This window comes from Typopeltis vanoorti, chromosome 4 (assembly GCF_054136105.1).
Source record: "Typopeltis vanoorti isolate ZY-2024b chromosome 4, IOZ_Tvanoo_1.0, whole genome shotgun sequence".
Taxonomy (NCBI): domain Eukaryota; kingdom Metazoa; phylum Arthropoda; class Arachnida; order Uropygi; family Thelyphonidae; genus Typopeltis; species Typopeltis vanoorti.
Window position 1 is genome coordinate 56,731,828 of NC_143552.1, and position 22,222 is coordinate 56,754,049.

A 22,222-nucleotide genomic window follows, 5' to 3' on the forward strand; every position below is an offset into this window, starting at 1 on the left:
TTTTTTTAATGAATTTAATAATTTTATATTTATTAACGTGACTTTCACCTACCAACAGCTGTAAACTTATAGTACATTAATGGTGTGGGTGACTAAGGTTTTTTTTTAACGTAAACCCTGCTCTATAACCTAATTTTTGTAAGTCACTTCAAGCCTCCATTTCTCGGACGGTGTGCCCACACTTGGGATTAAAATTATTGACCATCTAAATACATTCCCAAACATTCATGACAGTAGTGGGATTCGAACCCATGACTTTTTGGTTGGAGTAGAAGACGCTGTTCAATTGGTCGCTATTGCTTTATATTACTGACGTTGCGGACAGTGCAAAAATCAAGCTAATTGTCATCTCACGAGGACGCAGCCAATCAATGATATCGCAAATATGGTAATTTGTTGCTAGACTACGGCAAACTGTTTGTAATGTCGACAACGCGAAAAGATGGAAGATCGATAGATTTGGAAGGATCCGATAAAACACGGATAGACAATAAAATGTTGGTTCAGAATTCTAGATGTGAATGGGACTGTTGTCTATTTTTGAGTCAAACTGAAAGGATGTCTTGCTATACAATGTTTGCAAGACACAGGAACATTTTTTTAATGTTGCTTCCACCCATGAAAGATTATTAATAAACCTGTAGAACATTTGTATCGTGGATGGGTTTAAGAATTTTTTATCAATATCATATATTTTTAATTACTATTCAAGCCACCGATAACTAGCGCGATGGTATCACATCGGGGGATGAAATTAATCTTCCACCTAAAGTCAATCACAAATATCCATGCCCACGGCGGGATTCGAACCCGCAGCCTTCTGGCTGGAGAGCTGATACTCTAACCACTCGGCCAACAAGGTGCCGGCTAGTTAGTTAAGTCTATGCAGTTCGATTTTTCATATTTCAACAAAGTAGACTAGGAGGAACGACACGTGTCTTTTGGTAGGAGTCAAATTCTTCAAGAAGGTGAGACCTAATATTTAAATAAATGTTTTCAACTGAAAGATAAATATTGCATCTCATGTAGAAGTGGCACAGCTTGTCTGTCTGTCTCTGGCTGGTGAATACACACTTATTAACCAAGTATAAGCCACTCGCCTCATGACTTGACATTAATTTTCAGTAATTTAAGGATCCAACTTTTGTATTCCCACACGATAATGTCTGATATTTTCTAAAGTTAGGATTGTAAACATACAAGTTTAGGGAAGACAAATTCCAGAATTTTCCTAATCATCTCCCGGATTTTGACCTAAATCTTGTAAAACATATTTGAACAAAAACAAGGCGGCTCTTTTTTAGGATAACAAAATCATTGCAAGAATGAAAGGGTGACTGTTTTAGTGAACGAGTCAAAGATATTGTATAAAGAAGATAACTGCCATTGCATTATGGTCAAATACTGGTTGTTTTATACATATTATTAAAAGAAATTATAACAGTATTGCTGTTATATTAGTGATATTTTCCTCGCTGATTTGAATCTGACCCGAGAGCATCTCTTCTTTGCAAGAACCAGAGTTGGAGTGTTTAGTTTTGAATTGTTGCCGAGTAGCAGTAACTATTAGGTCAGTGCATTGTGATTGTGTATGTTATTCTGCTAGTGTTGCAGGATGTTTAGCGAGTTTTTCCTCCCACATTTTTGCGAAGCCAATCCCACCACCTCCGGATGAGACGCACCTTTAGTTGAGATCTTTGAAAAGCTCTTGGCATCCTAGATGAGATTTGAACCGAGGTCTTCTTTCCAACGAAAGGGGTGTCGTCATTACCCACTGAGTTAAGAAGGGTTTGCAAGCATCAGACTGTGGATTCAAATCCTCCTATGGGCGTGGATGTTAGCGAAAATCTCTAGGTACGAGTTCGAAAAATTGTGTAGTGTGAACCACCACCACCTTTCTGTTTATTGGAGGTCTTAAGTCGCTTGAAAAGTTCCACATTTTTGTTCAGTAAGGTTTCCTGCCTTTGGTCGGTATTCTCATGAAAATAAACAAACAGCCAATATTTAGATTTACTTTTAAATTAAATTTAGTAACAATTTTCATTTTATTGGGGATTCGTAAAGTTATTTGTTTTAGTTCGGCTTAGTAGCTGAAAATGTTAAAATTCTAAATTCTTATGCCCACATCCCACCAAAGAGATGTTGCTTCCTTCAGAAACGGTAAAGCAATGTTTAATCTATGAAATATAAATCGGAAGGGGATTATTATCATCAAAAGTTTCGATTAAAAAAAAAAAAAGGATTGCGTCGGTAAACGTGCATAAGCCATCTACGCCAAACCAGATGCTTACACAGCGTTTAACTTAGGAAATTCAAACAATACCGAAGAGGACGTATACATACGCAGATTAAATCCATTTACAAATATCTGAAGTTTGTTGTATAATCAATGGAACTAACGTTTCTTCATGACCAACATTTTGGAATGTGCCAACGGCACCTTGATCCCTTCGTGCACCGTACAGGTAACGGTGGAAACTGCATAAGCGCCAACAACGCTGGTTATTATCACTCCGTAGTTTCTTTTTTCTTTAACTTAGTCTGAGGGATGACGATAAGCTGTAGATTACATTCTTAGTATCCCCCCCGCATGGCCAGTTGTTTACCTATTTTTAGTGTGACCATCAGCAAGTCGCCTAGAAAACAAGTTTAAGGGGCCATCATGCATTTTCTGATGATTTGCTATCTTCTTGTAGTCCAAGCCACAAATATCAGGCTCCAATAACCAGTTTACGTTATTTGAAGATAGAAATTGTGTACAATTATACTATAATAGCAGAGGTTCCTTAGAAATATTTCTATTACCATGCAAAATTCTTTAACAGATGAGTGGATAGCAACAGAGCACCTTATGTGCACGATATCTATGTTCATTATTTCACGTGTTTTATTTCTGAAATCTTAAATAAATTGTTTAACATTTTTCATGGAATTTCATATGAATTCGTCTCTGGAACGAATTTTGTTTCCAAATGGACAATTTGCTCTACAATTTTACATGGTCATCATCATTTATATAAAATATTGTAGTTTATGCAAATAAAATTTTGAACACCGTTGTGTTGTGCTGAACGTTATGTCAAGCGATTACTATTATTATTATTATTATAGACCATCAGGGAGACACATATCATTCACACCTTCTCTTGAATTCATTCATGCTTTTTTGCACTCGTAACTTCTAAACGCAGTTCACTTCAATCACGCACGTGAGAGAACAAATCTAACGCTTACTTCCTTCTTGACAGCACTCATTTTCGTCTCCTCTCCCCACTTTCCATAAAATGAAAATTTCTATCAACTGAAATCCTGTATGACCCATTCAGAAGTTTTAGGTCTCTCATATCACCCTTCTTCTTCTGCTTGCTGGCGTCTGCAGTTCCCAAATTCTCAATCTTCCCTCGTAATCTATATTTCACAGTCCTGATATAACCTTTAACATCCACTGTATCTGCATCACTTCGAAAACCAGACCAGATCTATGCACAATATAAACCACATTGCTGCCTAAAGTATACCGGGTGTTTACCGTCTGTAGTTTTTATTATTCAATTATAATTTAGTTACAACGAAAACGAGACCGGATAAGCTCGCTCAACAATGCCCAGTCCAGAATAGTTTCAAACTATAGCAGTCCTTTCATAGAGCAATACAGGTAATGTATTTCTAATGTTCTCTTTTGTTTCACTGAATATTATTCATGTCAAGTATAGCGGATGAAGTACTCATCGAGAGTGGAACGAAACTAGTCCTTTTTAAAATAAATAAGAATAGTTTCACGTATTTATTTATTTATTTTGCTTATTATAGGCTTTGATATGATTTAATTACAAAATACCTTTACGTATAAGTGTTAATACTTTAGATTCTTAATACTTATAGGTGTGTTCAGAAAATACCAGTTTATTTAATATAAAAAAAATCTAAAATAAAATAATTAGAAAAAAATAAAATTTTGATTTACTTGTTTTAATATCTTAGAGAGAAATTAATTTTTAATATTTATTATGATAGTTAAAATTATCTTAGTTATAGAATGTTACTACTGTCTTGATTACCCAGTGCTGTCCTCTGGTGACAACTATAAGAAAATTAATATTTCATTCTGCTGAATAGAATAAGCAAGTAAGAATTGCATTCCTTAACTTTCTGTAGTAGATTTTCCTCTCGCTAGCATCTTCTATTACAAAATACTGAATATCAGGTTGAATTGTGTTAATTGGCGAAAGTCATAGCTGTAGTGAGGAGGTGCGCTTCGCAGCATTAATAATTTCATCAGGTGACATACCTTTCTGAACCAAAGACTTGTGCATTCACAAACTCGGTCTGCAACCCGTTTCACGAAAGTCACCAATCCAGTGTTCTTGATTCCGATGAGTTTTTCACTCAACCAACGTGATAGATGAGAATCTTCCCGGTCAGCATGTGTGATGCACGAAGAAAAGGGGATGTGTGTGTGTGGGGGGGGGGGAGAAACGGTGCTGTCTGTAAGTTTTTCGATTTTTCTGTCCTCCCAACCATAGCGATTTAGGTGGACAAGTGCTAATTATCTTCCGCATGACATTGATAGATGGGATTGTTTACTGACACCAGAGAATGTTGCAATCCTGAATATTATAAGGGTAAACCGTACCTGTAAATCTTTATGAAGTTCATTTTAAAGAAAAAAAAACATTTGAAATCGCCGAAAGATTTTTGAGGCTAAATTTGATTTTTGAAGAGGCATCGCACAGCAATACGTTTACAGAGTCAGACTGCTTTTTACTTCATAATAACTTGTTTGCTTAACATACTGAAGATTAAAGGCTAATATAGCTGTGTAGAAGACTCAAATGAATTCGAGTCTTCTAAGGTGAAGAATCACGACTGTGACATCATATTGTTGATCATTCCCTTTGGCCGGGAAAAAAAAAACTGGGTTCGAATCTCATCTAGGACGCGAAAAACCTTAGATAAGAGTTTGCAATTGAAGGTGAGGTGAACCAGTCTCACGGAGGCGTAAAGGTATCTCTGGAGAAACTAGTCAGCGCGATTAACCGACACAATAGCGTCATAACCGTAATCATTTGGGCCCAAGCAACACATACCAATCCATTCGTTTCTAATATATTAACTCTGATTTGTCAGGGCGGATATTTATTCATATGGCTATTGAGATTTTTAGAATTTTTTTCCCGTTCTCTCAGTTTGGATTTTAATCGGATTATTTTTGACTGTAGACAGAATTCAGAATGATACAAAATTCTATGTTGGAAACGACAGCAAATAAACTATTTGTTGTACAGAATGGTTTTATTAATAGTCTTTACGTAAGCATTTTCATCTGATGTTTTAAATAACTCCGACGTAAAGATTCAGTTTATTCATATTGTGATTGTAAATATGAATTGGATAAGCAAAATTATAAAGGAAATTAGTTGGGCTAAACGTGTTACCAGGGCCGGAAAAAATTTGAGATGTAGCTCATTAAACCGATGTCAGAATGTCCAATGGAAAACAGACTGTTATGTCTAGTTGTGAATTGGGAATATAATATTTCAAAACTAGTAAATTTTATGGAGGCTTTCGAATAATATTTTCAGCGCCCTCTACTATCCTATCTATCAGTGGTCAGGCACTTACGCGCCCACGATCTTTCCAAGTAGTCTTCGACTTCGCAAACGTAACTGGAGGATAAGGTGGTTAGCCCTGTGCCTCCCGGTGTGTCACATGTTTGTAGATGCGTGTGTTCATCGGTCCAGTTTTCCAGTTTTGGGGGTCGAAAACCAAGTTTCCGGGTGAAAAAAACTCCCTACCTCCATATGAGACCGGCTAACTCACCTTTCGTCAAAAGAAACCAGATAAAGGTTCCTCACATCACTGATGGGAATCGAACCCAGGTCTTTGTCTATACCGACTGAGCTACGGAGACTGCCCTCTACTTACCATACAAAATAAAAATAAAATATCTCACTGCTATTCTTTATGTCACTCAAAGAATCTCTAACTGTTTTTTTTTTTTTTTAAGAAAATCATTAAGTTAGGTATTCATATTCATTCATCTAAAAGCAGATAATCTAAGAAGGAAAAATAATTAAAATACTAAAGTTCAGTGAATTGAAGATTATTGTCTGTTCCTTTCTTAAAAAAAGTGTGGCCCGTATTATTCGTAGCGTAAGCGGGGCTCCTGTGCTTTGGAGTGGAGACGACGTTACCATTGAGCTAGGGATGCGCGCCTATTTCATTGTTGATGACACAGAATATCTCCCATGCCGCATGATAAAAACCATCACGTGGTATGTGATTGCACAGGATGGCCCACAAGTCATGGAACATGCCGTAGAAAGGACTCGTTTTCGTGAAACAACTGCATTTAAAAAACATTTTAAAGAAACAGATTTTCTTTTATCGGTTATGAAAAACCACATCGCATAAATGCCTTCCATTTTCAGCTTCACAAAGGCGGGGCCCTTTCTACGGAATATTCCGTGAATTATGGGTATATTCCATGTCACCTTGTATATTCCATGACAACAACTGCAGAACCTGTTGTTGTCATGGAAACAAGGAAGCGTGACGTCATCACTTCCGTCTTAGTCAACCATCAAACAAATGAAACTGTTTTATTATGTAGTGTCAAACGCATCTAACAAAGGCGAGTATTAAAAGATAGTGATGGCAAATCACATTGCTGAGATAACGCCTGTCTTTAAGAATTTGTATTCAAATTCCAGGATTCTTAATGTGTCTTTTACCGGAGTTAAATTTCCGCAGCTAAAATTTTTAAAGTTAATTCCTCTTGCCAATAATTTGTAACAGGAAAACTCCCCTACGGCAAAGCTACTTACGAATCAGGAAATCTGCTTCCTCCAACAATTTAATTATGGCCTGTAGGATTTTAATGTTGTCGTTTGCATTCAGTATTTCCTGATCCAGGTAACAACACATTTGTTTGCATCTTATGCAGATAATCTAGCATCAATAACAAACACAAGAATCTTTGACAAGAGAATGGAATTTTGGTTGGTTTTTATAAAATGCAAAACATCTCTTCAAATCAGCTACGTTTAGAAGACCAGTTAAATTTTAACGCCCGAGAAAATGAACACGTTTTGTGTGTTTAATACAGTCAGTTCGCATAGCTGGTAAGTCTAGTATCACTTTTTACGAGTCATAACTAGCACAATGATTTTTAGCCAATGATCTAATAAGATTCATAACGGGGAAAACTATAAGATGCACACCTGCATTATAACTGAGCATAGCAATTATTCAGTTTTGTAAGAAATATTTAAATTAAGATTACCGTACACACGACATATGATTTTCCTTAAGATGAAGTATACTAATAACAGTGCACAAGACAGAAGTTGATACTTAAATCAGACGGTGTTCCTTATCTCTTAGTATCATTTAGAAATTGCTGTAACCGAAATGGACTCTAATAATAATGCTACCCTTATCTTGCGCTAACTGTTTTCTGGATTTACTGACATGTGGTGACTCGGAGAATGACCTCGCATGCCTGCGAAGAAGTCCTTTAAATGTTAACACGACATTAACATAATATGCAGCTGGTCTTTGCTGAAACTGGTCAACTTCTGCACCCCGCCTTTCGTTATATGATTTGCTGCATTCTAATTTTGCTATCTTTAAATGGAAATTTTGAGTGATTCTAATGATAATCAAATAATCTGCAATTACACCATATGATTACTTTGGCCACGATGCTTTTTTTTTTTACTAAAGTTTCAGTAGCTCAAACAAATCTAAACATCCACCCTTATACTGCAGTATATAAATCTCAAACGAAATGCTAAATTCACTTAGATTTGTACAACGAACAGGAAATGCATCTGGTTAATGGACTAGTGCTGACATCTAGTGGCAATGTACATAATTTTGATGCTTGATGTTTTGTAGAATATCTTCCAAGAATATTATCTAACAGCATTAAATGAATGCGAAATGTGTTTTTTTTTTTTTTTTTTTTTTTTTAAATAAGAGTGATTTCATGTTAGGTAAAATGATAAATATGTTACAATGTAAACATGCTGCTAAGTTAAAAAAAAAATAAATAACACAGAAATGTATTAATCACAACATATCAAATACAAGTATTACTGATAGACTTAAAATAAAAGTGTATGGCAATTAATTGAATGTATAAACATATAAAAATATAAGAATATCCCTTACAGCTCCAAATATATACATACCATAGCATAAAATATTACTTATATGGAAGAACTCCCTCTTACACTTAAATGTCATACTCTCATAATTCTTCAATTAACACGTTTGAATTTACATTCTCATTTTGCCCTGCACAGAAGAGCAAATCAATAATGGGCAAAGCGTAAGTTGGCTCAGAAACTTAATATATGAGGCAAGATAAATTTTAAAATCTAAAACTATAAAAGTTTTTTCAAACTCTTTAAGGAGCCTCTAATAAATAGAGTGGTATTCTTTCTTCTGAGTATATATGGTTACTGTATACATTTATTACGAATTTTCGTTGATAAGTAGCATGAAAAAAAGTTAAAATATTTTAAGAATATGAAGTAATTCGCTCGGATTATACTTGTGTATATTGAAATGGGAAATTGTGCTATAAAGTTAAAAATGATGCTACAGGTGCCGTTAATTTTTTGTGGCGGAAGCTTAATAAGTTTTAGATGTTAGATATATTTTTCAATTGTAAATTTATAATTAACACTCCGATCCACCAACTCGATGAAATCAATAATGCTGATAGCCAATAAATTAACCATAAACTGAAAATCTTGCTTATAAAGTTATAAGTTTGTCATCTGTTCAATCAATAGGTATAAACCCATGTTATTTATTTATTTATTATTATTATTTTTAAAATATTGCAGTATGATAGATCCTTGTATCTGCTGTATATTTTTTTCTTTCCAAATATTTAATATAGTTTTGTTTTGGGAAGTCGAATCGACATAATGTTTATAATTAAGATTTTTATTTAAACTGTTTTACTCATTTATATGTTTTTTTTTGTTTTTTTTTCATACTTAACTAATTCCCTCGTAACTTTTTCGTTATGTTATTTGAATTTATTGCTAAGGATTTCTTTAAATATGAATAATTAGTCTAATCTCTATCTGATATTTAACGATCAGCTCTAATTACCTGAGATTTCTTTATTTACCAAGTACGTGACAATAGTTTGAATTTACTTTTGATTGCAATAATAAAACAAGAATAAAATATTGTATTGTATGATAGTATGTTCGGTCCTCTTTTACCGTAAAAATTACTCATAATTTAAATAGGCAGATATTTAAATATCTGCCTTTATTTTAGAAATGAAACTTAACACGATACGCATTAAAATATCCAGATACAAATAATCCAAAGTTGTCCTCATTTTCCGGAGGGAAACTACAGAAAAACTTTTCACCTTCGCCTGAGACTGGATACCTCAAACTTCGGTTGAAAAGATTTAGAAATATTTAACGCATCGTTGACAGATTTAAACCCAAATCTTTATAACTAAAGAGAATTCTATGCGTTGTTGTTGTTCCGACTGCGCCATAAAGGAAATCTGGTAGACGAGGAATTTAGCAGAACTCAATCTCGATGAATAAGAGGAAAAAAGATATTAATTCATTAAATCTAGGATGTGAATACTCTTAAAAATTTTATTTCTAGTTTGATTTTGTGAGATTCTTAAATGCACGTAATAATAACATTTGTAATTTTATCATTTGCAATGCTTGCACAATGACAGTCATTATTGAAATACCCCCCCACACACACACACGCACACATGAAAAATGGTTCCATTCTATTGCTGTGATATTTTTACAACCTTATATTCAATTCCCAAAGCACGTTTTCGAAAGCTGTAGCCTGATTGTACTTTCTTAACTTTGCAATATCTTTTCTTTTCAGCTGCCAGTTTCTTAATAACGACTATCTTTTTTTTATGCATTTCTTATTTCCCTTCAAGTAAAACATTTCTTTTGTCAATTACGGCAAATAAATTTTCAGTGTGAACAGAAGTAAAAAAAGCAAACAATTGTACTTCGACTAAGTCATGTTATTAATTTTAACAACCAGATCACGAAGCTGGTCTTGTTTGCAATTACATAATGCAAAATCTACAATAAGCGCGAGATAGAATCAAACTAAACACGCACTTCCGTGGCATAGTACGTCACAATGAAAGATCACGTGATTCTAATGATGATAATTGTTGCTATGTATACCATTTTTGAAGTGTTTTTTTTTTTTCCTTCATTTTTTTTTTTTACAATTTCCGTAGTTTGCAAACTTAGAATTCAATCAGAGATTACAGCATGCATCTAAACGTAATAAATTTAACCACACTAATGCTAAAGTAAGATGATAACCTAATAGATATTGTTACATTTTGCATATGTGTTGTTCAATGATCTACAGAATAAATCTTATTTTTGTTCCAGATATTCGATTATTCTGACCTCTCTCAGACGCAATCTTTGCTTCAGTCAACAGATCAACCTACTCAAGTACTCCCTGGTAGTCGACCTGCCAGTTCCCAGTCACAGTCATCTCGTAGATCGTGGCATGAGTATGGACGGAATTCTGAATCAGACAAAATCCAGATCCCTAAACTGTAAGTGTGTTGGTCACGACTCAAGCAGTGTTTAGAAGATTGGATTATAATTGCATAGGCGGGAATAAAAACCTTAACAAGATATATTTAAGTAATTTTTTTTTTTAATATAACAAAGAAAACTGTGTTGTTGTGTTTAGTGAGGGGATCGGCAGTTCAGTGGAATATATAGTTACCTGCCGGAGAGGACACACTAGATAAGGGAAGAGAAGAATGGTTCTGAGTCACACATAATAGTTCACTCTGTCTCAGACCCTACTTTAATTCACAGTTTTAACGTTCACATTTCGAAATTTGCATACAGATTTATAGAGTCCGTTATGTACTTGAATGTCGCATTTCACTCCACCCCAATATTATACGCACCTAACTCGGTAATAACAGGTTTGTATTTTTAATTGATGCAGTGCTTTGTTCGGTACTCCTACACAAATAGTGTAATTGCATGTCGATTAATATTCTGACCTACTGATTGTTAAATGGCTTCATTCTTAGAAACTTACCACTTATGGTGATATATCAGCTAGTTTCATGGCTGTCTGGCTCAAAACAAGATGATTTATGCGGTATTATATATATATATATATATATATATATATATATATATATATATACAGTGTATGGAAATATGAATATTTCTAATAGCTATTGTATTTACAGCATTTTAAGTTGGGTGAAGCAAGGATGCTTTTCATATTCCCGTTATCTGTAGAAGAAAACTTATGGATAGGGTGTTATTGAGCTATTAGTTCTGGTCATGGTCAGGTAACGGCATACCCAGCCTCAGCTAAAACTTCATTGACTATAGCATAGCCTCCACGTTACTCTCTGTCCTTGTAATTCTATTTTCAGCATTTTAAATCCTTAAAGGGGTGAAGCAAGAATGCTTTTCATATTCCCCGTTATCTGTAGAGGACAGTGTAAGGATAAGGTGTTATTGAGCTATATAAAGTTCTGCTCATGGCAGGAGGGTAACAGCAATAGCCGAGCCTCAGTTAGAACTTCATTGACTACAGAATTGCCATCCGTTACCGTCCCTGCATGCATGAGCTACATTGCGGCTTATATTTAAGTAAAGCCGTCTCTAAAAATTAAGACGATCTCTAGACCACTCAATAGTGGCCGAAAGACCGTCTAACTCAGCTTGGTTCCACTCAGTGACATGCCCCCACCACCACCGAGCAGAACCGCTCATATTCCAGGGAAAAGCGTTCACCGACGAGGCCTCTCACGAGCCACCCCGGAGAACTTCCTCCCCAGAGACTCAAAATGTTCTCCCAGGGTAACTCGCCCGAAATCAGTTCCCCTCACCGCGAGCAAAATTCCGGAAGAAACCTGAGAGAGCGAACTCTCGAAACTCAGCATCCCTTTTAGTCGCCTCTTACGACATGCATGGATTTACGTTCGGACTATTCTTATTCCGGCCACCACACGGGAGAACTTGAGCATTTTAACAACAACAACAACGTTACTGGCTTGCTGGATGAAACATAAAATGCTTTTTGTTTTCCCCTTTGTCTGTGTCGAGAAGCTTGATGGTGGGTGGGGGGGGGTGTGCCTTAAGTTCTTAAAAGAACTGGGCGATGGACTGAGTCCTTGACTCTTTATCCCGTCATCTGAATGAAGAAAATCTGTGTGGATGGGTTGTTATTGAGCTAAAAGGTCTAGTCATGGCTGAGTAACGGCATTAGTCGAGCCTCAGTTAAAACTTCATTGGCTACAGCATTGCCATTTGTTACCCTGGAAGTCCTAAAAAGGACTTCCAGGGTAACTTTAAGGACTGGCTTAAAGGGGCAAAGCAAGAATGCTTTTCATCTTCACCGTTATCTGTAGAGGACAGTGTAGGGATAAGGTGTTATTGAGCTATTAAAGCTCTGATCATGGCAGGAGGGTAACAGCAATAGCCGAGCCTCAGTTAGAACTTCATTGGCTACAGCATTGCCATCCATTACCCTCCAAGGGTATTGGATTGAACCTCTCATCTGAACTATGGAGTTCATTTAATAAATGAACTCCATAGTTCAGATGATAGGGATAGTAGGGATAAGGTGTTATTGAGCTATTAAAGCTCTGATCATGGCACTATGGAGTTCATTTAATAAATGAACTCCATAGTTCAGATGATAGGGATAGTAGGGATAAGGTGTTATTGAGCTATTAAAGCTCTGATCATGGCAGGAGGGTAACAGCAATAGCCGAGCCTCAGTTAGAACTTCATTGGCTACAGCATTGCCATCCATTACCCTCCAAGGGTATTGGATTGAACCTCTCATCTGAACTATGGAGTTCATTTAATAAACTTAAAGCTTCATTATAAATTCCAATTTATGGTGTTGTATACTTTATAAATTAAAAATTGGAATTTTGCATTAGTGAAATCAATCAAAGTGAATGTTTTAGAAGTTTTCTTAGCAATTCCAACGTTATATTAAAAATAATTCAAATATGTGGTAAAAATACTCTGTTTTTGTTGATGATATAATTTTCAGTACAAACTGTTTTAGCATTCCTTTAGGCCACACGGCTGGCTAATGCTAGTGTTCATTTATAATGTACAAATCGATGAAGATAGGAAAGACTTGAACATCTTGCTGGTAAACTGTGAAACTTAAGCCTAGTACTGAGTTAGTTACAAAAACAGATCAAGAGATTTCTCACGGCTTGAGGGTTGGTCACGAACTCTTAGAATATGCAATACGCAACTAAAAGTGTAGACCATGTTTTTGATATCGCACAGATTGATTTTGGTAAACTAGAGAGGAACTCTATAGCCCTAAACGCGCTATTCTCAGCTATCGGCAGTCCTTAAGGCAATTTAGTTACGAAACACCGGAAAGAAAGAAGCCACAATCTCTAAGACTAGTTGTTTTTTATTTTCTTTTATTGTAAGATAGATGACCGATTTTTTTCTCTCGTATTCCTATATTTTTACGTAACATGTAGATTGATGTGTGATTACCACCACATCCTCAAGTCGTCGGTTTCTGGCTGTGTCGTTTTTATTTTTTTAATGACATCGATAATTAATATCGCTTTTTGTATCTGGATTTTCTACTTTTCGGCTGCCTGAACTAATCAGTAAATGCCTCAACAACTTCAAGCAGACGATTTTTATCTTTATTTTTTATTTTATTTTATTTATTTTTTGCTAATGGATCATTAATATCTCCTGTACAAGTTTTAGTTACGGAATGACCACCAGACGGCTCTGCTTGTTACACTCCAAGGTGTGGTTGCAACAAAGAAGATGCAAAGTTTCAAAGTAGATACAATCTTTAAAAATCGGTTTAAATTATGCTAAAGGAGTAGCATGTTCTTTACATAAAAATTGACCAGAAATATTTCGAAATGTTATCAGATGTCCTTGCTGCATCTTGACCTCGCAATGAAGTCATTTTGCAATGTGGCCGTAACTTAATCTAATTAATTGGGAGTATTTATGATTGGCAATTAATAGTTCTACGGATCTGAATGTCTACCGTGTTTACGCTGATAGCTGACCATTTTCGTAATGAATCTGACCTCGGGATAATTGTTCCGAAGCCAATCGATGTTATCTGCTACTGAACAGACGAATTTCGGTATCAGATAGCTTCGAGTAATTGGCCATCAGTTCCTGGTAAACTTCTGTCACGACTTAAGCGGGTTGAGGTGATTGAGAAACGCCGCAGTAGAAGAGTAATTCCCCCCCATGACTAGTTCCATCCAGGCATTAATATATGAGTGCAAATAAATCAGAGCTTTTGATATGCATTTGCTGTTAAGGTCATATTTATTCAGCAGATTAACATCCGACAGATGGATCTAATTGTCGGAAGTGCTTTTTTTTTTCTTTTTTTTTTTTCGAACTCGACGAGGCAACTAAGAATAATCAACCAATGATTCGCTTGTGTGATAGACTTAATAGCTGTTTAGATTAATGTATACGATTTTTATTTAAACTCTAAATGAAAAAAAAAAAAATCTGTACATTGTCTAATGCATAAAGTTTCACAGTGCATGGTCAGAAAAAAAAAAAAAAAAAAACTAGAGTTTCAGTGCTCTCCGAGTACCGGAATGTACTCTATTTGCATCCCTCGTAGATAATCAGACCATCTTAATTATATGTGCATATATATATTGTGCATATGTATGCCAATGAATTTTAGATATTATGGAGGACATCGGATCGAGATGCTAGGTCAGTGATTCTTTATACAAATATATTATCAAGCGTATCACCATGGAAGATTGTTGCTATGGAAACATGTGACATAACAATACATCCGTATTGTTAATTAATTTTGTTTTATCTTCTTATATATCCTAAAATATCCTAAATGAAGAACAAATTATCACAATTTGATGAAACGTGGGGATTAAAGGGTTTTAAGATATGTTTTTTCTTGTAGTTACTTCAGTTGCTTTAATCATTTTTTGTTCTAGGTGTTATCAAAACTTTCCAGCCCCCCCCCCCCACCTCCGTAGATATTTTTTGCGCAAATGAATTATTAAGAGTTATGCAGAATATCCGATAAGGATGCTGGATCAATGATTTTTGATGCAAGCGCATCATGATACTTATTAGTCATCACGTATCTTACTCGGAAGCCTTGCTCAATGCCTGATGCAAGACTCCAAACTGTCCTGTAAAACATGCATTTTTTATTTAAAAAAACGAAAAAACTTCAACTTTATGGGTGCTGTACTCGAAAACATTAAACGCAAACGGAGAAGATATTCAAACCTTATCGGGAATGCTGAGATGAAAACCAATGAATATAGTTTTAGACTAACTCAGTACTAAGCGAAAGAAGCTGTTGAAAGTTTGAAAACAGATTCGAAAAGCCCACTGGAGAACGTTTGTATTTAAATCTGCGCACTGGAGAACGTTTGTATTTAAATCTGCGCACACAACATATTTATCCAAGACCTTGGAAATCATCCCAGTTTAAATAATATTTCTAAGAACAACAATACATTTCTTGCGAAATTGTGTATGCAGGAAGCCCTAAATATCGTAATTTCTACATTCTACAGTAACTATGCATGGTTACCCTAGCAACGTAAGGTTTTATAAAAACATCTTTTTGTCTAATATTTTCATAAAACAATACTCGTGTTTATGTTAGCAGTGAACTTAATGAGCCCTTTTTTTTTTCTTTTACTTTTTAAGACCGTGAGCAGTGAAGTGTGTGCTGGAGATGAGCTGTTGTTTTTGTTCAATGTCAGGCGGAAAATTACTTCAATCTCGTGACATACATTGTTTAAAGGATAATTCGCGTCTTGGAACTAATGTGTCCTCTAGCATTACCTAAGTTCTCATTATAAGTAACTAACAAGATATACGTCCTTCTATGTTCCTTGCATTTTTAACATCGCAAAAATGATAATTTTACTGGTTATGATCGCTTAAAAACACTTAAACAATTACCAATAAAAACATATGAACAATTAAAGATAATTACTTTAATATTATCTGGAAATTTAAATTCTATAAGGAATAAAATAAGATAAAACCTAATATTTTTATAAATGTATTTTAATTAATATTTCTAAAATTAATTATTTTATTAAATTTCTTTAAAAAATTTCGAGATCTAATAAAATGAGTTGCAACACCATTTTTAAACTAATATATTTATTATTGAAAATATGCTGAATAAGTTTTACACCTTGAAGAGGGTGGTGTTTCCAACCACTCTCTTAAAGTGGTGATTAATACCCTTAGAGGGTAATGGATGGCAATGCTGTAGCCAATGAAGTTCTAACTGAGGCTCGGCTATTGCTGTTACCCTCCTGCCATGATCAGAGCTTTAGTAGCTCAATAACACTTTACCCCTACACTTTCCTCTACAGGTAACGGGGAAGATGCAAAGCATTCTTGCTTCACCCCTTTAAACTAGTCCTTATAAAGACTAAGGAGAAATGAATTGATTAATGTAGGAACATAAGTAATTACAGTTTAAGCAATGTGTAACATTTTGTAGGGAGTAAATTGACGACTTGCGTTTTGTATGGCTAAGCGCGGTTGATTCGTTGTAAGTTCGCGTTATTCAAAAATATGTTTGTTTAGATGTTGCGAAATCGTTTCTTGTGAACGTGTTTATTATTTCTTTACGTTTAGTAAAACACGAACAGGCTATATTGGAGAGTGTAATATACTAATCAATCAACAGAAAAATAAAAAGGTTTTCAATGTTTCTTAAATTCAAACTCAAATGACAATTCGTTGAAAAAGCAGAAAACTAGGTCATGAAAATCTAAAGACAATTATTTTATTTTTATTTATTATTCCTTAAGCTTGATCGTAATACATACGGTTGCCATGGTGATAATATGACACGCAACTTTCAAGTCAAGGATAAATAATTGGATGGTTAGCGATATATTTCTTGCTTTGTTACGTTATTTGAAATAAGCGAAAAATTTTAATAGTATGATTCAGTACACAGCCTGGTCTAATCAGAAGCATTCGCAAAGAATGACCGTGAGAGTAAAAAAAAAAAAAAAATGCAGTTCGAATCAATATGTGTCAAACTTATATCGATAGTAGATGAGAATGTTATAATTAATTAATGTACAGGTAGTTCATTAATAGATCAACCAGGAAACTGAGTAACGACAGAAATTCTTACAAGTCATTAAATGTCCATTAAATGTGAAATAGCCTTCGATTGTTTGATGTGAGGCCAGAAAAAATAACCTTGCACTGATTATAATCTCTCTCTTTACGTTCTAGACATTCGGACGTTGGTTTCCGTTACTACCTAGAATCTCCCATTTCTACAAGCCAGAGAAGGGAAGACGATCGAATTACTTATATAAATAAAGGTGAGGTTATATTTAATGAGAAATTCTCATCTCATTATCTTGTTTTAATTTTCTCTTTCGATTTAACACATTGCCATGTTAAAACGAAATGTTTTAGTTATCTAAAAAAGCGTTTTCCTTGTTGGAAACCCTTTTTTATTTTTTATTATATCATCCCCCCCCTTCTCTTATCCATTCCGGTGAGAAAGATGTGTGTGTGTGTTCTGATGAAACACACTTCGGAATTCTACAAGGCCAGTGGCAAAGGCAAAAACCCTATTGGAGAACGAACCCAGATAATAATCGGATGATATGTAACACAAAAAGGCCAAGGACATTCGAAATGTCTCTAGGGCACACCGCACCCTGTCGGAGTGTCGTAAATATGCTCCGTGTTTCCCATCTTCAAAGCCACTGAAGCGTTCAGGTGTAAGAAGGAAAGTCCGAATTACATGGATTGACTCGGGAAGTGATGAGGTTTAATCTACAAAAATAAAAACTAGGTCACCAGAGGTGGGTGATGGCGTGGTGGTACCCCAAGGAAGGGAGGATTTACAACACCTTTGCGCACGTGTGCATTGGGTGGGATGAAGAGCTCTCTCTTAAACGACAAGTGGTTCGAAGTGATGACCTCGTAGCGCCGCCAATTTCGCCTACCCCTTTCTCACGCTTCTGGTATCCGACTTTTCCTTCTTAATTTAAATAAAGATATAACTCAGGATTTCTTTAATCCCTGTTAGAGATTTGGAAAACTCGTGATTTAATTCTATTAAAATGCTACTTCATCTGAGGTTTATGTCAAGATTAACATTTTTGGGAGAGGCATTAACTGGAAAATATTAATAACGAAAAAAAAAGGGAAAGTTAATTCATATTATTCATATGTAGTCAGTTTTAATATTGCGCCGTTATTATTTGGTTTATAACTGCTTTTTTTTTTTTTTCCTTTTAATTTCAGGACAGTTTTACGGTATCACCTTGGAGTACATCCCGGACACTGAGAAATCATTGAAGAGTCCAACTGTGAAGGTAACTATGGCATTATTTCAATGACGTTCGCGCAGTAATTTCTAGCATTATTTCCATAATGTCATGGTTATGATTGGCATTTGTTAAGTAGAATTCTGTTTGTTAAAGCGTGCAATCTATTGTTTGTTTTTTTAACGAGTACATTGGTTTCCGGTAATATTAACCGAAGTATCTTTAAGTGAAAAGCAGCCTGCCAAATGGGAAGGCTACAGGCGGTGATGAGATCAAGGTCGAACAGCTCATGCTAGCTCGACTAGCCTACATTTTAAACTGAACGTCTCTCTCTCTCTCACACAAAAGAATTTTTTCGTGATTGATTTCATCATTCTTCTTATACCTAAATATAATTGAACTTCTTCATACTTGATAATCGTTATCGCAAGGTGCATGCTGCTACCGAAATAAGAGGGAGGCTATCTTGTACTTTGGCCATTGATAGCGTGATCACTTATATCGCCCCATAAAAACCGAAATTTCCATTTTAAACTGGTTATCCATGCAATTATCACTAATTATTCGGGACTGGCATTTGACTATTTACTGAAGCTGGAAAGAGAACGAAAGGGTTCTTTAATCACTGTGTGAAATTTCTTTTGGCTGTCCTAATCTCGGTTCTTAATGTTTTAAACACAATAGATTGCTAATTACACTGCTCGTTCTACAATCAATTAAGATCTAATCAGCTAGGCTTACCGTTTAAAATATACTCCGAAATTAACCGTATCTATGCAGAAACATTTCCTATACTTTTTATATATATATATAAATGTAACAATAACCACTACACAACACGTCTTGCGTGCCCTGTTTTACAGAAAGGTACCTCTTAGGGACCCCACTTGTAACGTCAAGGTTTTTATAATCATTTTTCTCCTGGAGCTGACAATCCAGAACTTCGGTAATAGTTAGTGGTTACATCCTACACAGAAAATTATGACTATTATAGACTGAAATATTATACTAAACCTAATTTATGGAGTTAATCAATCGTCACGTGTTCATTGTTTTATACGAACGTGTGATCAGTATGACATCCCGTTTTTCCTTTTTTTTTTTTTTTCTTCCTAAGTTTTAGACTTTACGTGGTCTTTCTGATGGATTGTTAGTTTCATCCGAACACCATCTCGCCTCCTTCCCCTTAATCGAAAACTGCATTCTCAAGGCCGAACTAAGATCCTGTTATTATGGATCTCAGAACGTCATCTCATACTTCCACTCTGAAAGGCCACGTCTGACCTGACTATAAAGGCACATTCCGTGATCCACTACCATAAGCAGGCTGTTACGGTTAGCGCGTGACCATCACGCGTTATCTATCGTGAGGGGTGGCCTCTTTGCACATGCGTGCAATAAGCCACAAATTGTCTTGATCCGGAAGAAGAATACGTGGAAGGGATGACAGTGGGGTTGAAGAAAATGCAGTCGCAAACGGTATTTTGGTCCGTGTGTTCTTTAAGGATGTTCGTTCGCTTATTGGGGGACTTATGAGATTAATCGAGTGATTTGTGAGACAGATTGTTCGGATTCATCTAATTTTATCCATTAACTATTCAGATTTTTCAATGAACATTATTTTCTTCATGACGTTGATTTTTTAAAATCTTTCAGTATATCTTGTAGAAATCTAGGGGGGGGGGAGCATTTAACGTAAAGCTCTCAATGTAACGAACGAGATGGACTCTAAGTCCGATATTATGCAGATCTTCTTGATGTAGGAAAATTCCATAAGCTGATTGGAAGCCTGAAGTATTTGATTAAGTCCCGTGTTTGGTCACCGGTTTCTGGACTATCGAACAGCAACAAGTTCTATAATCCGGATCCAATTGCTTATTTATCTTCTTAGTACCTCATGGTACATAAGGCCGAAATCATTTTCTTCCAAGCAACTCTGTCTTATACCGAGTTCTGCTTCGCTTCTCTCCAACTCTCTCAACCAGCCATTCTTTCTTGTCTATCATTCTCTGCCAAGTCAATTTAGGCTTTTCAAAGCTGCTGCTCTTGTAATCTGTCTGCTGTCCATTCTCAGTACGTGTCCAATCCATTTCGATCTGTGTTCTGTGATCCATACAATAATACGGCCTTAAAATTGCTATTAGAAATGTTGATTTAAGTTTTATTATGATATTTGGATGATTTTAATATAATATTTAATTTTCTGAAAGCAGTATTTGCTTTTGTCAATCTTTACATTATTTCCTCGTCAATTCCACCTTCAGAACCTCCGTAGCTCAATCAGTATAGACGAAGCCCTTTGGTCGGAAAGACCTGGAAAAAGAGCTGGTCGGAAAGAACATTTACTCCTAAGCAAATGTTGATACCGAAGGTTCTAACAGGGATAGAATCATCTTCGAATCTCAATAATATTTGACAAAACGCAGTTTCAATGTTCCCTACATTAATAAACTAGTGGTTATCATTGGTCGGATGTCATTACCGCAAAGAAGTCTCCACATGTATGTCATAGCAAGTATATCAACAATAGAAATCTGTCGTATGCTTGTGTTTCCTGTATTGTTAGATACTGAAAAAGAAAAAATAAACTCTGTAAATCCATTGTTGTTCCAACAATGGTGTGCGTGTTGGTAGCAGTCATTAACACATACATAATGGTTTTCTAAGCGCTGATACTTTGTTTCTCTACGTGCTACAGTTGTCTGTGCAATTTGTAAGTAAAGAGCAAGGGGGGGGGGATGAAAGCCTTGGATGCCACCTTACCGTTCGGTCAGAGGTCACGGAGAAAGTGGAAAGGTTGGAAGTATGCTAATGAGGCCAGGGTTAGCTGAACTGGCACAGTTCTTTATCAGAATGATGAGCAAGTTTATTTCGGTCGTCCTAGTTTCTAGGCCACTGAGAGGTTAATTATAGTAATTACTTTGATTGGAGATTTTATTTTCAGGAAGGACGTAAAAAATACAATACAATGAATGTAGATTCAGTAAATACGTGCGTATGAAAATAAAGACTTCATTTCGTCATCTGTTATTCACTTGTGTCTCAATTAATGTAGTTAATATATTTAAATATTATAATGGTGTTTAATAAAAATGTCGATTACGTTTTAAATTTAGGAGATATAAATTTAAAAAAAAAATAGAAAATTTGAGACATTTTCGTTTAATATAATAATAATAATAATAATAATAATAATAATAATAATAATAAATTACTTAAATTTCAGAAGTGTTTTATTTAAATCTAGAAGATTCAGTTACTAATACTAAAACCATAAAAATAAAATAACGGATCAATAAAATTCATTTTAGAGTATTTATATATTTTTTCTTTAAAACGTTCTTTTTGAAAAGTTTGTTTTCTTTATAAAGTTATCTTTCAGTATCTAAATAATTTTTTTAAAAAAAATATTAAGATACTAAAGATGACTTTATTTTATCAAAATAGGTTTCATATTAATAAATTAAATTGTTTTCATTTTTGTAAAATCGTTCGTTCTGAATCAGTTCATGCATTTCAATCTCTGCATATAATTTGTAGTAATATATTATGGGTATATATTTACTTAATAGTAAATATATACCTATAATAAAAATATAATTTAATAGTAAAAGATTAAATTAAAATAAATAATATATGCAACATATTTTACTTATGATAATTGATGATATTAAGTTGCTTATATTCTCGTCCACTGCATTTCAAAACATGCTGATGTGGTGCCCTCTATCGTCCATAATGTACATTATCTCAAGTATTTTCAGTTTTCTTTTGTTTTCAGCGCGGTCAGTGTTTGAATTGCTTATATCAGGAAGGGGGGGGGGGGTAATTTAATGATTGAAA

At 35.0% G+C, this 22,222-nt stretch overlaps 1 protein-coding gene across 3 annotated transcripts in view; it reads left to right on the top strand.

The window, feature by feature from the left end:
• Positions 1-22,222, top strand: part of LOC150107325 (protein grainyhead-like) — a 185,120-nt gene that overhangs the window by 96,039 nt on the left and 66,859 nt on the right. For all 3 annotated transcript variants that reach the window (XM_090391810.1, XM_090391812.1, XM_090391811.1), the window contains exons 4-6: positions 10,434-10,606; positions 17,328-17,419; positions 18,357-18,427. In XM_090391810.1, the coding sequence (XP_090247936.1) occupies positions 10,434-10,606; positions 17,328-17,419; positions 18,357-18,427 (336 nt within the window). The remainder of the gene's footprint in view (positions 1-10,433; positions 10,607-17,327; positions 17,420-18,356; positions 18,428-22,222) is intronic.